The sequence below is a fragment of the Phoca vitulina genome, unplaced genomic scaffold, assembly GCF_004348235.1.
Source record: "Phoca vitulina isolate PV1807 unplaced genomic scaffold, GSC_HSeal_1.0 scaffold13, whole genome shotgun sequence".
Classification (NCBI taxonomy): Eukaryota; Metazoa; Chordata; class Mammalia; order Carnivora; family Phocidae; genus Phoca; species Phoca vitulina.
Window position 1 is genome coordinate 5741260 of NW_022589716.1, and position 16777 is coordinate 5758036.

Consider the following 16777-nt stretch of genomic DNA (forward strand, 5'->3'; position numbering starts at 1 on the left):
TCGCAGGATCTAATGGGTGAGCTTTGTAGTCATAATTGGGGACAGAGGATTCATATGTCCATCTTGCTGCAAATAAACCTGTACTGCTGGTTTATCTGGTTGCTTCACTTCTGGCAGAAGAGAGGAACAGAAAAATAGAAGCTAGCAAGTAAGCTGTTCCCACAGGGTCCTCAAGACCTGAATCCCAGATCCAGATCACTTACAATCAAAATGTAACACCTCTCTCCTAGGCTGGGTTTTCTACAAAGCAAACCCTACACATCTTGCTAAATTCTTTAACAAGAGATTATGTATGTATTAAGTGTAAGGGTTCCAGACCTCTCTATTTTTCCTCTAGATAACATCTTTTGTCCAAAGAAATAGGCATTTAAAGGCAGGCCTATTTCAGAAACAATAAAGGAACTGAATACCAACTAGCTCCATATAAAGTTGTTTTACTGGAACAGAAATTTATGTTTAATCATTTTTGATGAGAAGTTGCTAAATTACCTTGGTTTTCCAATTAGTTTTTTAATTTTAATTTCTAGTTAATTCAATACATTAATTTCCAATCAATTTAAACATTTTTTTTCTTACCTAGAATCTTACAAAGAATTTTCAAACATAGAATATGTTTATTACTCAAAGGATTTCTGGTTTTGTTTTTAATGTAAAGAGCACTTGAGTAACTGAATTCACTGCTGTGATATGCTTTTCTAAATGAAGAAAAGGGACATCTGTATATTAGTTTGGCTGCTGTATATCTTGCTAAGGTTTAACAGATGTTTGAGACATTTATAATCAGCTGTCAGTAAGAGACATGGTATTCCATTTTTCAAATACATGTATAGCTAAAAAAGTAGGCAATTCAACTTAAGATTTGTGGAACTCTAGACCTGAGTAATTCAGGTTAAAATAAACAAAAATGTTTTCTTACCTTTAGGTCTTTCCAACTATCCAGGAGCTTGGTGGCCAAATCACTTATATCTACTGTTTTATCTGGCTGTTCCTGGCTCCTCTCACTCTCCACATCAGATACACCCTCCTCTTCATCTTGGGACGGGGTTTCCTCAGCAATGGTTTCTTCCAGTTTTGTGCCATTGCCCTCTTTGGGCTCTATTTCAGTGTCAGCCTCTGGTTCAGATGTGGGTAGCTTACTGGCTTCCACAGTGATTTCACTCTCAACTTTAGATTCAGGTAGCTGTTGTGTGAGTAGCTGCTGTGACTGTAACTCTTCCTCTTCTTCTACAGGGACGTTTTCTAACTGGTCAAGGTCCTCTTTGCCATCCTTGCCTTCCAGCTCACTGGTAGCATCAGAGATAGCACTGTCCATGCTATTTTCACTTATAATTTTAAGTCTGCGAAACATGAGCTTCTTGGGGGTGTCTGTGTCAGCTTCTGTGCTCAGCTTGGCGGAAGGATCAGGTGTGTTGAGTGGTGTGTGAGCCCGTGACGTATTCTCACTTGAATACCCATCTCCTTCACTCAACTGAGGAATGGCAGTTTTGGTCTGAGACCAGCGTTGAATAATTGGAAGTACTTTGCTTTCCTCCAACATATTTTTAGTAGGAATGGGTAAGTGTTCCAAAGTCTTTATAATCTGATTAAACACAATAAAAAAAAAAAAATCACATCGCTTTACACAGTTGACTTTTCAAATCTCTGGTTGGGACTCAGATCATTTCTGAAAGAGCTGTGCGTTTTCTTTACTGTCTTAATAAGACTGAAGTCTCTATAACTATAGAAGGATTAAATGTCGTAATATTATTTTCCTCTAGAAAGGAAGGAAAACTTTTTAAAGACTGACCAGCAAGAATAAAATGTGGAGCAGGTAACTGCTCACAATATCAAACAGGACCGATTAATATCCTCTACCAGTAGTTCTCAAACCTGTGTAGATTTTTAAAATATATATACTAGTGGACCTCATCCTGGCTATGTTTTTCTGAAAAGTTTTCCAAGTGACTGCAATATAGGCTTGGGAACTATGCAACAACATATATTTAAATGATGTTTCACCCACAAAAAATGCAGCTATTACTTACCTCTTTTAGCCTCTGATAAACAACTAACAAAGAAAGACTCTCTTCAGAAATAACCACCCCCTCCACTCTGAAATCCAAGAATTTATTCCAAAGTACTCCCCAATGTAGTCCTACAGAAATCCCAAGGTAGGCTGTTCCCCTCTAACTTTCTAGATGGGATGCTGAATTCATTTAATCATTAATCATAGAATCATTTATTAAAGTCAACTAGATCTTTACAAAAAGGAAAGGGGTGGTGGGACGAAGGGAGGAAGGGAGGAAGAAATTCCAAGTCTTCCTCAACTTCTATTTATTGCCAAATCTCCTGTGAGAAGAATAGAGGCAAGACAACCACTTATTTGCTCATTCCTGTTTTTGTTTTTAAAGTGCATTATTAAATGACTTTGGTATTATATTAGAAACTATGATTAAATAGAACTACATTTAAACTAGGTTAAAAATACTATTTCATCGGAAGGTATAAGTATCACATCTCTGCTAATGACACTGCCAAGGAACATTTATTTACATCTTTAAAACACTTACTGACTCCTCAAAATATTCTTACTCTTGCCATTCCAAAATTTGGCTCTTCACTTTTTTAGAGCCCCAGAATTTAAGTTTCACATGGTTTCTTATCTGTTTGAAACTACGGCTTTAGCAACAAACTGGATCTTTCCCTTAACTATGATATGATATCTTGCTCTTGCAACTCCCAACTATGCAGTATCAATTATAGGGATACTATAGGAAAAACCAGGGAGCAAACTCACTACTAGCAAGGTCTATGTAAAAGGTTATAGTTACAGGAATGATACTGAGATGATAATATTTATTCAATACCAGTGGTAAATATAATGCTAAATTCATTATCACTGATATTACCACTCAACCTAAGCAATCTATATAGTGGTTTTAAGAAATAAACAAGTTCAATGTGAACTGACCTCTTCCTGAAGCTTCTGGTTACTTTCCCGGCCATCACCTAGTTCTGCCATCCAGATCCATAACAAAGACAGCCCGTGACGTTCCAGAAAAGACTTCAGGCAAGACTGTGAATGTGTGTTCTTCCATGGGGGAAGGGAAGCAGGATGCAGGGTATTGGGGTGGGGATGGGTGGGGTGGGGTGGGCAATACCAGACAGAACATTAAAAAGGGTCCACAGAAAGGAATAAAAAGTTTGCTTATATTCACAAGACACCTAGGAACTCTGTGATTAATGCAACTAGAAGTGTACACAAATAATAAATGCTTTAAAGTAAGAGATTGTAATCTTTTTTGATACCTAAATTGCATCCAGTCAACTTGGACTTTATATAAATAGACTTTACAGAAAAACATATAAATATCAATATGTCATTTACAATGAAATTCAATTCTGAAGGACTAAGAAGCAAATTACATTCACCATTTTTATTGAAAAAACTAAAACTATAATAGTCTAAATCATTTTCATTTCTTTTTTTTTTTTTTGAAGATTTTTATTTATTTATTGACAGAGAGAGAGAATGATAGAGAGCATGAGAGGGAGGAGGGTCAGAGGGAGAAGCAGACTCCCTGCTGAGCAGGGAGCCCGATGCGGGACTCGATCCCAGGACTCCAGGATCATGACCTGAGCTGAAGGCAGTCACTTAACCAACTGAGCCACCCAGGCGCCCCTCATTTCTCTCTTCTTTTCAGATGCTTGTTCAAAAGGCTTTTTTCTCTTAGTTTTCTTTTAAATCATCCATTTTTTACTGTTCAACTTCTTGTGGCATACTCAATAAACTGGAGGAAATGAGACCGCCATTAAAATTCCTTGCTTCAAGATCCTGTGGTAAAAATGGCCTTGGCATACTAATAATCATGGGGGGGGGGACTGTATCAAATTTCATGAATTGTTACACAAAAAAATCCCACCATGTTCTTTGACTAGAGAGAGAATGCAAACAAGATCTATTAAAAAACTAAATGATGCTGAACTCTTAAGCCATTTTTAAGACTACAAACTTTCAAAGTCATATAGAATTCACAAACCATTTTAAAAATAAGAGTAACTCTTCTCAGAGTTATCCCTTCTCCTGTCATCATTCTAGATTGTAGTTTAGATGCCCCACCTCAAATTCAGAAATAAAAAATAAATTAATATCAAGGAACTCACCTGTATAAGCTCAAGACAGGTGAGTTTCTGCTCCAAAGTTTCAATTCTAACCATTAGCCGGGATAAGCTGAGCACCTGGTTTTTATCAGAGAGACCCTCACCATTCTCCATCAGAGCTTCTAGCTCTCCATCCACCTGCCATAGCAAAGAAAAGTATCTGGTTATAAAAACAACAACAAACACACCACTAATCTAAGAATCAAACAACCTAAAAAAGATGCTCAACCTTGCCAGTAATAAGGAAAACACAATTAGACCCACAGTGAGAAATCATGTCATATTTACTAGATCAATCTAGGGGAAAAAATTAAGTCTGATAATATCAAGTCTAGGCAAAGATGTGGATGAAAAGGAATTTTATATACTGTTGATGAAAGTAGAAATTGGTATGATCAATTTGAAAAGCATTTCATCCACTCATCAAATATTTACCAAGTACTTATTATATGTCAAGTATAATCCTAGGTGCTAAAGTCACTGCAATGAACCAAAACAAACAGAAATCTGCTCTTAAAGGAGACAAAGAACAAATTAATGTTAGGTGAAAAGTATGCCAGAAAAAATAAAGCACTGGCTTCAAAAATAAAATATTTGTGCCCCCTATGCCTAGCATTGCACACCTAAGAATAAATCCTAGAGAAACTTCTAGACATACGTATTCACAGAATTATACCAAGCTCACTGAATGACCATTATAACAGCAAAAAACTACTAACAGATGTCTGTGGCCAGGTTGTATAAAGTAGCATTTTCATAAGATGGATTATTATAGCACAGTAAAATGAATCAAGTGCAGCCATATACAAGATTCATCAATCTTATAAACATAATGTCACATGAAAAAAGTTCCAGAAGATTACATGCTGTATTACTGTTTTTATAAACCTCAAAAACAAAATTTTCATAGATGCATGTCTAAAAAATTGATTTTAAAAAGGCATGGAGGTAAGACACAAAATTCAAAACAGTGGTATCCTCTAGGGGCTAAGCAGGGAGCAGGAAGGAGAGAAGTGCTCACAAGTGGTTCTTTTATAATTATGTCTTGTAACTTACATCTATTCTCTGGATGTTTCAAATATTACATTTATTTGTTTGTTTTAGATTTTATTTATTTATTTGACAGAGAGAGACACAGCAGGAGAGGGAACACAAGCAGGGGGAGTGGGAGAGGGAGAAACAGGCTTTCTGCCGAGCAGGGAGCCCGAAGTGGGGCTCGATCCCAGAACCCTGGGATTATGACCTGAGCCAAAGGCAGATGCTTAACCGACTGAGCCACCCAAGCAGCCCTCAAATATTACATTTAAATAATGGGGAAACAACAACAAAAAACCCACCAATGGTTGTTTCCAGCTGTGTTAGAAAATATATAAAGATGCCTTACAGAACTTACTATTGGGGAGATAAAATTAATTCATATGAAAACAAACAATGAAGCATTAACTGTAAAATGTTAAAAAAAAAAAAAAAAACTACAAAGGAAGGGAGTGGTTAGAATGAGAGTCACCAGAAGCAGGGTTAGCAAGAGGTAAGATAAAGGAGGGAGTGAAGTAGAGGGAAAATCTCAAACACAGGGAAATGGAAAATTATGATAGGGCCTAGTGGGGCCTGGCTGGAGCGGATAAGGTGTGGTGAGGAAGTGAGAAAAAGGGGTGCCTGGGTGGCTCAGTTGGTTAAGCGTCTGCCTTCGGCTCAGGTCATGATTCTGGAGTCCCAGGATCAGTCCCGCATCGGGCTCCCTGCTCAGCAGGGAGCCTGCTTCTCCCTCTGACCCTCCCCCCATCATGTGCTCGCTCTCTCTCTTTCTCTCTCTCTCAAATAAATAAAATCTTTAAAAAAACAAAACAAAAAAAAAAAAAGGAAGTGAGAAAAACCTCACCAAAAGGAAGGCTGGTGTTAGATCAGATCTTGAAGGTGATATGTAAAAGAACCTGTATTTGATGTGACTGAGCAAGAGAGCTCTATTACTGAATCCAAAAAAGGGGAATAATCTGATCAAAATGGAATTTGAGAATAATTAGTGTGGCAATAACAGAATAAACTCTCCACAAGACAGCAACCAATGCAGAAGAGATATAAAGACCGCATTAAACCAACATGGCCTAAAATGATAAAAGTCCAGAATGGGCTGATAATAAATTAGAAGAAAGCAAATCTGAAAGACAAGAATCTTAAGGAAACTTTTTGTTACTTAGCTTTTTATCATCTCAATATAATTTTAGGCAAGGCACTGAACATTTTTATTTTATATTATACCACAAAACTCACATAACTCTAGGAACAAAAAAAAGAAAAATGAAAAGCTACCTGCAAGAAGCTGAAGAAATGTAAACTCATTTTTTCCTTCTAAAATGTACACTTAAGGCTCATTTCTTTTTCATTTCCAGTATCATTTCTTATGTTTTTTTAAAGATTTATTTATTTGACAGAGAGTTAGCGAGAGAGGGAACACAAGCAGGGGGTGTGGGAGAGGGAGAAGCAGGCTTCCCGCCGAGCAGGGAGCCTGACATGGGGCTCAATCCCAGGGCCCTGGGATCACGACCTGAGCCGAAGCCACCCAAGCGCCCCTCATTTCTTATGTTTTGAAGAGATTAAGGCTATACACAGAAAAACCAATTTATGGTTAAATATTAATCCAAGACAAGTTCCTTAAAGATGTTTTATCCCTGCATATACTAAATGTAAAACTTCCTGTGTCTCAAATTCTAGAGGATTAGAATAGGAAAGACCAAGGGCTTTAAAATTCCATTTTCCCCCCAGATGCAACAGCCTCATTTTGGACAGAGTTTTGAGATGCAAATACTACTGGGCTAAGAGATAGGGTTTTCTGGGGTGCCTGGGTAGCTCAGTTAAGCCTCTGACTCTTGATTTCAGCTTAGGTCATGATCTCAGGTCATGAGATTGAGCCCCACATGGGGCTCTGCACTCAGAGCAGAGTCTGCTTGTCCTGTCTCCCCCCAACCAAAAAAATAAATCTTTTTTAAAAAAAAGAGAGGTGGGGTTTTCTTTTCATAATTAGGCAGGAAAAGATTCTCTAACTCTGAACATTTAAGAGATAAAACTGAGTTCTTACTTTCTCATTTAATAAACATTTATTGAATAAATACTACAGTATATAAAGCTCCACTGGTAAATAAAAACAGTAGCATTCTTCTCTTAAGGAAATAAACAGTAAAAATGTAGAAACGGAGGTAAAAATAAAATTTTGCAAACAAAATACAGAAGGTGAACAACGGTTGAACATTCCCACTACAATTATAAGCTTAATGGTTGTACTGACAGACATAAAAGTTATCCTGCCAATTCCGTGTACGATACAGCTTCCATAATTTTGGGTACTCAAGTGGACAGTCAATTGTGAATTGGGGGATTAATAACTTTTAGGATACCTGGGAGGAAGGGAGCCAGGAGACCAACTGATTGCTTTCATTAATTTACATTTACTACAAGTATTTATTTTTAATTTGTGGGTCACCACCTTCTAAAAAGGATCTGAAGTAACTAAAAAATCAAAATAAATGTAAGAAATGATTAAGGTATATTTTAATAAATTATTGATAAGTGAACATTTATACATATATGCAAAATTCTATAGCACTTAAAAATTTATTCTGTTAAGTACTTAATCAGTCCAAGAAATTATTTACTCCTTTTTTTTGAAGATTTTATTTATTTATTTATTTGTCAGAAAGAGAGCACAAGCAGGGGAAGTGGTAGGCAGAAGGAGAGGGAGAGTCAGGTTCCCCCCTGAGCAAGGAGCCCGATGAGGGACTCGATCCCAGCACCCTGGGATCATGACCTGAGCCAAAGGCAGACGCTTAACAGACTGAGCCACCCAGGTGTCACTCTTTTTTAATATTTTAGTACTTTGGCCATGAACTATCTTTAATGGCTCTAGCAGTATTTTTAATACTTTCTGATGAAATACAGTATACATAAAGAAAAGTATATAAACAATTTATAAACAAGTTAAGTTTAATAAACAGGTGTGCAATATCCATGCAACCAACATGCAGGTGAAAAGAGGGCCGGGGGATGACAACATTGCCAGCATCCCTGAAGTGCTCCATGTGCCCTCCCCTTGTTATAATACCTCCTCTTTGCTCTTGAGATAACATCTCCTAACTTTTTTAGAAAATCATTCTCTGATTTTTAAAATAGGTTTACCATCTGTGTATAAAATATTATAATTTAATTTTGTCTTTTTTATCTTTCTGGACAAAACTTCTGTGTCATGCTCGTGTTTCATTCATCCTTACATTTTAGAGTCCTCCACACTGGTGCATGCAGCCATAGTCCTACACTTTCATGACTAATTTTTCAGTCTAGGATTACATTATAATTTGTCTATATTAGTGATAATGGATATTTGAGTTGTTTCTACTTTTTCTAATATAAGCAATGCTGCTCTGACTCCAGATACACATCCATTCACTTTCAGTAAATAATTCCAAAGTGTTTTCAAAAGTGATTGTACCCAGGGACACCTGGGTGGCTCAGTCAGTTAAGCGTCTGCCTTCGGCTCAAGTCATGAGCCCTGGGATGGAATCCGCAGTGGGCTCCGTGCTCAATGGGGAGCCTGCTTCTCCCTCTGCCTACCGCTCCCCCCGCTTGTGCGCTCCCTCCCTCTCTCTCTCTCTGACAAAGAAAGAAAGAAAGAAAAAAAAGTGGTTGTACCCATTTACACCCCCACCAGCAGTGTAGGAGATCCTGTTTTTATGAGTCATCAGACTTTTTACCAATCTGATAAGCATGTAAATGACATCTGATAGTTTTAATTGACACTCCCCTGATTACTAATGAGGTTGAACATCTTTCTATATTTATTGGCTATTTGGATTAGTGAAATGTCTGGATGTTGTCTGTTTATTTTTCTTTTGTCTTGGCTTTTTTCTTATTAATCAGTAGGATTAATTTTTATTCTGGATATTAATACTTGTTCTGTGTTGAAAACAAATAGGTACCTTTTCACCCTCTTTATTGTGTAAATTAGTTACCATTAGTTTCACAAACTCAAAAGAAACTAAGAGAAGTTTCAGACTATTTCCTGTTTGTACTTTACAAACTACAAATATCATCAGGTAATAGGGACTTAATATACCTCCATTAGCTAAGTATTTAGTTACCTAGTAATTACATCAGGTAAAAAATTACCTGGTTTGTGACATCCCCAAAAAAGACAAGCACCTTCGATTGGAGGAGCTTACAGCTTTGTTAGGGAGATGACTGTATATAGATGCAATCGTAAGAGCAAGAAATAGAAAACTGTTTACCGACCAAGGGCTGACATGGGGGCTGCAAGCTATAGCACTAGTAACACATTCTTAATAGTTAAAATATGCAAAACTACATTTTAAACTGTGCTATCTTGTCCTCTCCATGGCATCCTCTACCCAGAAGAATTCCCAAGACTCTCAACTATAGTTGACTAGAATTCAGAATCTAGGCATGCAGAAGGGAATTTCAGTAGGAGACAATCCAAGTAAAACTAAACTAGAATTCAACTCTTCATTACAGTCAGGGCAAATAACCCTCCTAGAAACCTAGAATCATTCTGGGTCATTCCTCTATCTGGGCAAAGTTTTATCCAAAGCATTCTAATTCCAGAATAACTTCAAATTCATACCTAGAGCAACCCATGATGACTGGATTCATGTTACACCTAATTCAGTCTAGAATGCCAAAGCCTATACTGATACCGACACACCATTATCAGAATAAACACAAGCAAGCAAAGAAAAAATGCTTATACTTTGGTGCCTTGGGATTGTTCTTGAATCTTATCAGATAGAAAGCCTTCTGATAATGGTATGATGGAGGTATAACACTGCCTAAGAAACCATCAAATTACAAGGATACTCCCCACCAATAATACAGTTTTTTAAAAAAAATGCTTATTCTGTAAGTTTTGAGAACAGGAGATAGCCAAAGGGAAGTTTTTATGGAGATTTTAGCATAGGTCAACACGTTTAATGACTATTTTGTGGCTGTTCTGATAAACTATCCATTATAGGAAAGTGAGAGTTAAAAATAAAAGCAATCTTAATGGAGCTTAAAGAAAAATTTCCTGCAACAGTCAAGTCAAGAAGGCTAACAGGCTATGACCCAGTAACTCCACTTCCATGGATACACCTTGAAAGAAACATGTGCAGAAGAGAAATGTACAGATACTAACTGTGACATTAATAGCAAAAGCTTAAAAACACTAGTGTTCATTAGCAGGACTATATATAAATAAGCTTATATGAAAAACTTTATAGCAGTTAAAAATATGTTTACATATTTATCAATGTGGATCAAATTTTAAGAGTAAAAAAACAAATTGCAGAAATAAACATATTACACCATTTCTAAAACTCTGTACAAAACAACTTAATAAATTTTAGAATTTATTTTCTGGCGCACAGAAACATTGGCTGTTAGGACCACAACTGTCTGAGTTGGGAGAGAATGGAATGATCTCTACAACTTGCAGTGCAACATAATGGTTAAGAGCAAAGACAAGGGCCGCCTGGGTGGTTCAGTCGTTAAGCGTCTGCCTTCGGCTCAGGTCATGATCCCAGGGTCCTGGGACTGAGCCCCACATCGGGCTCCCTGCTCAGAGGGAAGCCTGCTTCTCCCTCTCCCACTCCCCCTGCTTGTGTTCCCTCTCTAGCTGTCTCTCTCTCTCTCTCTGTCAAAAAAATAAATAAAATCTTTAAAAAAAAGAAAAGAGCAAAGACAAGAACTAGTTCATTTCCATTACCTACTGGGTGATGCCTTAGTGTTCTCATCTGTAAAAAAGGAAAAATCCTTGTACCCAATTTCAGGGCTTATTCTGAGAATTACATGAGTTAATGTGTCAAGTGCTTAGCAGAGTGCCTGGCAGACTATTACGGTATATATGCTTTCCAAGAAGACAGCTGAAGCACACACAATACTCTAAAGAACATGTGTTCATCTTGGGTAGTCTGAAAACATGCGTATTTGTTGAAATTTTCCTTTTTGGCACTTTTTAAATGGCCTTTTTTATTTTTCAATTGCCCTTTCCAATGCTTTTTGCTATCTCTATCTTCTTACAGAATTCAGATGTTCCATAATTAATTCTCCCCAATTAATTTGGGCTTACTGACATCACCTTTTAACAATTACATTTTTATCCCCTTGCCCCAATACGTCTTCTATCTCCTCATCTAAACAGTAATTTATACTTAATTTATGCAGCCATTTATAATTCTTACTGTATTGGTTCCTAAAAAGCCCAGGCATGAGCTAACTGCTAAAGAATCATAGGGGAGGGCGCCTGGGTGGTTCAGTTGGTTAAGCGACTGCCTTCGGCTCAGGTCATGATCCTGGAGTCCCTGGATCGAGTCCCGCATCGGGCTCCCTGCTCAGCAAGGAGCCTGCTTCTCCCTCTGACCCTCCCCCCTCTCATGTGCTCTCTCTCTCTCATTGTCTCTGTCTCAAATAAATAAATAAAATCTTAAAAAAAAAAAAAAAGAATCATAGGGGAATTTGCTGACTAATCCCCTCAGTCCCCTAGTCCCTGCTCCTAGCCCTCCACTAAGATTCATAGGTCTGGGGATGGACCCGGAAATGTGCATTTTCACTATGGGCCCTGCCAGGTGGTTCTGAGGCTGAGAAATACTGTTCTGGTGAAGGAATCCTCAGAAACAGGGAGGGGGGATTTTAAAAAACAACACAAAGTCCTTGTCCCAGGTAAGAGTCCCTTTATTAACAAGATAGCTCTTTCCCCCAGTAGTAACTGAGGTGAGCTGGGGTAGAAAAAAGGTTATCAATTACTATGCTAAGTAAGCTAGCAGATAAACATTTTATTTGTACTTAGGATTAGGAGTTTTACAGGTTCCAAAAAAACTATTAGCCCATGTGTTTACAAGATGACTTCAATAGTTCTTAGTACCTAATTCTAATCTCTATGAACCTGAAATAAAAATAGCAACCATAGGGCGCCTGGGTGGCTCAGTCGGTTAAGCGACTGCCTTCGGCTCAGGTCGTGGTCCCAGGGTCCTGGGATCAAGCCCCGCATCGGGCTCCCTGCTCCGCGGGAGGTCTGCTTCTCCCTCTCCCACTCCCCGTGCTTGTGTTCCCTCTCTTGCTGTGTCTCTCTCTGTCAAATAAATAAAATCTTTAAAAAAAAAAAAAAAAAAAATAGCAACCATACTTCTTTTCCTGATTACCTTATCTGATCCTGACTTTCTCTGGTTATAGTTTGACTTTTCAAATTTCAATCAGAAAAGCTACCTCCCTTCTAAAAACATATATGGTAATAAAAGCTGAAAGAAAGGATAAAACACTTACTGAATCCTTCTTACGGGATCGCTCCTTCTTCATTTTTCCTCCTGCTGCTCTGATACTGACTCTGTTCTCTCCTCCCAGGTAACCTCGGCAATTAGCTGACCCACAGAAACATTTCTGAGCTTCTTTTCTATTTAAAGAGCATAGAAAAGATGTCAGTTATGTGAAAGTAAACCATACAAATATGTCAACAATATAACAATCACATACGAAAGAGAAGTCAATTCAGCCTAAAACAAGTAATTATTTTAAGAGACTCCAAAAAACCTGATACTATTTAAAGAAATGCCTGAAAACTGCTCTTAAAAAATATTCTTTTTCCAACCTTCCTTTATTAAAATCAGCCAAGAAGTTAATGAGTAATTTCTTCATGAGTACCTACTAATGTATAAAAATAAAAGATCATATACATATTTGAGCTGAGAACAAAACTGCTTAATTAGTTCAACATCTCTTATTATGTAAATATTTAAGTGGCACACAGAATAAACAAAATGTATTGTTATAAATACATATACACAGATATAAAATTCAGTATGTCCAAGACACTTAAAAGGAAACACATGATTATTAAAAGTAACCACATAAGGATGAGATACTAATAAGAAACATAGTAATAAGTAAATATAACCATGGAGTCAAGGAAAAGTGGCGGAAAGAACACAGACCTAAGTCTACAAGCCTGGGTACAAACCATCATGGTCATTCATTTATTCTGTGACCTGAGAAAAGCATGAAAAACTGTACCAAAGTAAACTGATAGATTTAGTTTATTTATTAAAATAAATTATTAATAAATATATACAAATAATAATAAATATTAATAAATTAGTCCATAAACAGAGCAGGACATCACAAACAGCACTTGATTTCTAGTACCCCTTCCTTCAAAGAGGACAGTGCAAACATAAGAGGAAAAAGTATGGAGCCCTACATACAACGTGGTCTGCACTCATCCCCTGACTGCTACACCACTGACTGCCTAGATCCATTAGTTCACGAGGTGCTGCAAAATGGTGATACCATTACTACTTCATTTATTAGCTGAAATGATCTCCAAAAGAAGAACTTCCTCTCATCAACTATTTGGTTTAACCTAAAGTAGAATTCACTTGGGAAAGATAGGATAAACGCTTGACTTTTTTTTTTCCTTTTTTAAACTACTTTTTAAAAATCATGAATTGATTTATTCACCAATGTTCACTGCAGCATTATCCACAACAGCAAAAAAGTGGAAACAACCCAAATGCCCATTGACAGATGAATGGATAAACAAAATATGGTATATACATGCAGTGGAATATTATTTAGCCATAAAAAAGGAATGAAATACTGGTACATGCTACAACATGAATGAACCTTGAAAACATTGAATGTTTTCTAAATGAAGTCACAAAGGACCACATTTGTATGATTCCATTTATGTGAAACATCCAGAAAAATCCATCGATATAGAAAGTAGATTAGTGTTTGCCAGGGCTAAGAAAAGGGGGAAATGAGGCATGACAGCTTAATACATATGGGGTCTGCTTTTGGGGTGATGAAAATGTTCTGGAACTAAATAGTGGTGATAGTTGTACAAAATGTAACTGTACTAAATGCCACTAAACTGCATACTTTAAAAATGGTTAAAAAGGTGAATTTTATGTTATGTGACATTTTCCACAATAAAAAATAGCTAAAACATGAAAAAAAAATCATGAATCAGTTCCCTTCTATTACAACTAATGCAGTTTTATTTTTAAAGTATCATTAAATCTCATGGGTTTTACATAATAGGTTTCAAACCACTGTAGTTATTATCCTTATTGATGCTTAAGTGTTAATAAGAACTCTCTCACTATTATGAGAGCCTATTTAAGCTATCTCCAAGTCCCTTTGACATGACTCTCATCTTTTATAACTGGTTTTCTGACACAACAAAATAATCCAAGATCACCTTGTTCAATTTATCTTAACTTGAAATCAGACACTTCTCCAAGGAACCCTGTTCCTTTTAGTGGGGTCCTATGAAACCACAATATAGATGCTAGGAGTATTCATTGCTACTGCATCAGTTATTAGTTTGGTTAGAGAGAACAAGAAAATTATCTTTCACAGTACAATGTGGTACAGATCAGAAAAGATTAGCCATGAGCTGGTAAAAGAATTTTTTCTTTAAATAAACTAACATATTTAAGTGTTACTCTTATTTAACTGATAAATGATGGATACACAGGGATTTATTATACTATTCTCTTTTTTTTTTTTTTTTTAAAGATTTATTTATTTATTTATTTGACAGAGAGAGACACAGCGAGAGAGGGAACACAAGCAGGGGGAGTGGGAGAAGGAGAAGCAGGCTTCCCGCTGAGCGGGGAGCACGACACGGGGCTCGATCCCAGGACCCTGGTATCATGACCTGCGCTGAAGGCAGACGCTTAATGACTGAGCCACCCAGGTGCCCCTACACTATTCTCTTTACATGCACACACACACACAGTAAACATTTCCATAATAAAAAGTTTTTTAATTACATACAAAACATAATTATATAAATAAGACAGCATGAAATTCAGACGAAGATTATGTAGTTCCTGTACAAATCCCTTAATGGCTACAAATGTCATACAGTAGGAAAAACACACAAAACTTTCTGAAAGAGTAAAGACCTGGTGGTACATATAACTTTTTAAAATTCACATCAAAGTTTTATATCTCTATATCTGAACAGTCCATTTCCCCATCAGAAGCAGCAAAACAGAATAAAAACAATACTCACCCATATCTTTGGAACTGATAGTCAAATGTTAACTCTGAGCCTGAAGGAACCAGTTTGGTGGTAAAAAACCCGACCCTCAGTTGTCCGTTCACAGTCCACTGAGATATTGTTTTTAAAAGAAAAGAAATTAGTAACTAATTAATCTGTGTTTTTCTTTAAAGATCCTCTGCCTTAATTATGCATGTGCCTTTAGACAATAAAAGCTTTTCCAAATAACAAATAGGGAACTTTTTTCTTTCTTTCTTTTTTTTTTTATTATGTTCAGTTAGCCACTATATAGTACATCATTAGTTTGTTGTTTTTTTTAAAGATTTTATTTATTTATTTGAGAGAGAGAGCGAGAGAGCACAAGCAGGGGGAGCAGGAGAAGGAGAGGGAGAAGCAGGCTCCCCGCTGAGCAGGGAGCCCGATGTGGGGCTCGATCCCAGGACCCTGGGATCATGATCTGAGCCGAAGGTAGACGCTTAACCATCTGAGCCACCCAGGTGCCCCAGTACATCATTAGTTTTTGATGTAGTGTTCAATGATTCATTAGTTACATATAACACCCAGTGCACATGGAGAAATCAGAGAGGGAGATGAACCATGAGAAACTATAGACCCTGGGAAACAAACTGATATGAGACGAAGGGGGGGGTGGGGGAGGGGGTAACAGGGTGACGGGAATTTTTTCTTTAAATAAACTAACATATTTAAGTGTTACTCTTATTTAATACCACCAGATTGGGTATCATCTATAATTTGTCTCTAATAAAAGTAACTGCTACTTTAACTTGTCTAATATATTTCCGCACAGTAAATATTCACTTGTACTAAAAATAGACAAATAGGGAATGCTTGGTATCATTGACTATTATAAGCAAATTGGTATTGCCTTATGTTATGTTAAAAGTAAATGTATTCTAAGATAAGATGGAGCATGGAACCATGTAAACAATGATGCCAAATGTTTAATTTCATGAAGCGGAAGTCATATGTCATATGAGTGTAGTGAAAGGGAAGGAAAGCATGAGAACAGATGCATGAAACTCAAGAATTAAAATGGGAGTAAATAGACAGGGGTTAGAACTTGTAGCTCCAGAACATGTAAGATGTAACTCAACTGTCGAGCTCCTGTCCAGACCACGTTAACATGTTACTGATGAAAAAACCCAGACTTTAGGAGATGAAGGGACACAGTATAGTTGGAGTCTCACAGTTAGACATACGGCCACCAGCTGCAGGCAAAACTAGAACCAGAACTTAGGTTAAATGATTATGGACTGGGTTCTCCTACTCTTAGAAGAGCCATATTTAGGTCTATTAGTACACAGGTCAAGTGCCAGGCACAGGGACACAGAGATAAGCAAGACCCAGAGCCTAGCCTTGTTGAGAAGCAGTGTAACCACATGTACATCACATGTAATCCCTCTCATCTGTGGCTATTCAGCCCCTTCTGTTATTAAAACAGCCAAATTTGGCACCTGGATAAGAGCTGATAAAAATCTGAATATAACAGTACACGATGGACTTCATCAAAATAAAATTTCAGTTTTGTATTTTGGTACCTTTGAAATAATAGCTAAAATTTATGGGCAAAGA

The 16777-nt window shown here is 37.1% G+C and overlaps 1 protein-coding gene across 4 annotated transcripts in view; it reads right to left on the minus strand.

The window, feature by feature from the left end:
- SETD2 (SET domain containing 2, histone lysine methyltransferase) overlaps positions 1–16777 on the minus strand; it is a 124193-nt gene that overhangs the window by 61098 nt on the left and 46318 nt on the right. For all 4 annotated transcript variants that reach the window (XR_004300426.1, XM_032412597.1, XM_032412598.1 and 1 more), the window contains exons 8-12: positions 15197–15294; positions 12439–12565; positions 4144–4278; positions 2951–3070; positions 917–1579 (exon numbers count right to left, since the gene is read on the minus strand). Coding sequence is in view for 3 of the 4 variants with exons in the window: in XM_032412597.1 (XP_032268488.1) it covers positions 917–1579; positions 2951–3070; positions 4144–4278; positions 12439–12565; positions 15197–15294 (1143 nt within the window). In the remaining variant the exon portion in view is untranslated. The remainder of the gene's footprint in view (positions 1–916; positions 1580–2950; positions 3071–4143; positions 4279–12438; positions 12566–15196; positions 15295–16777) is intronic.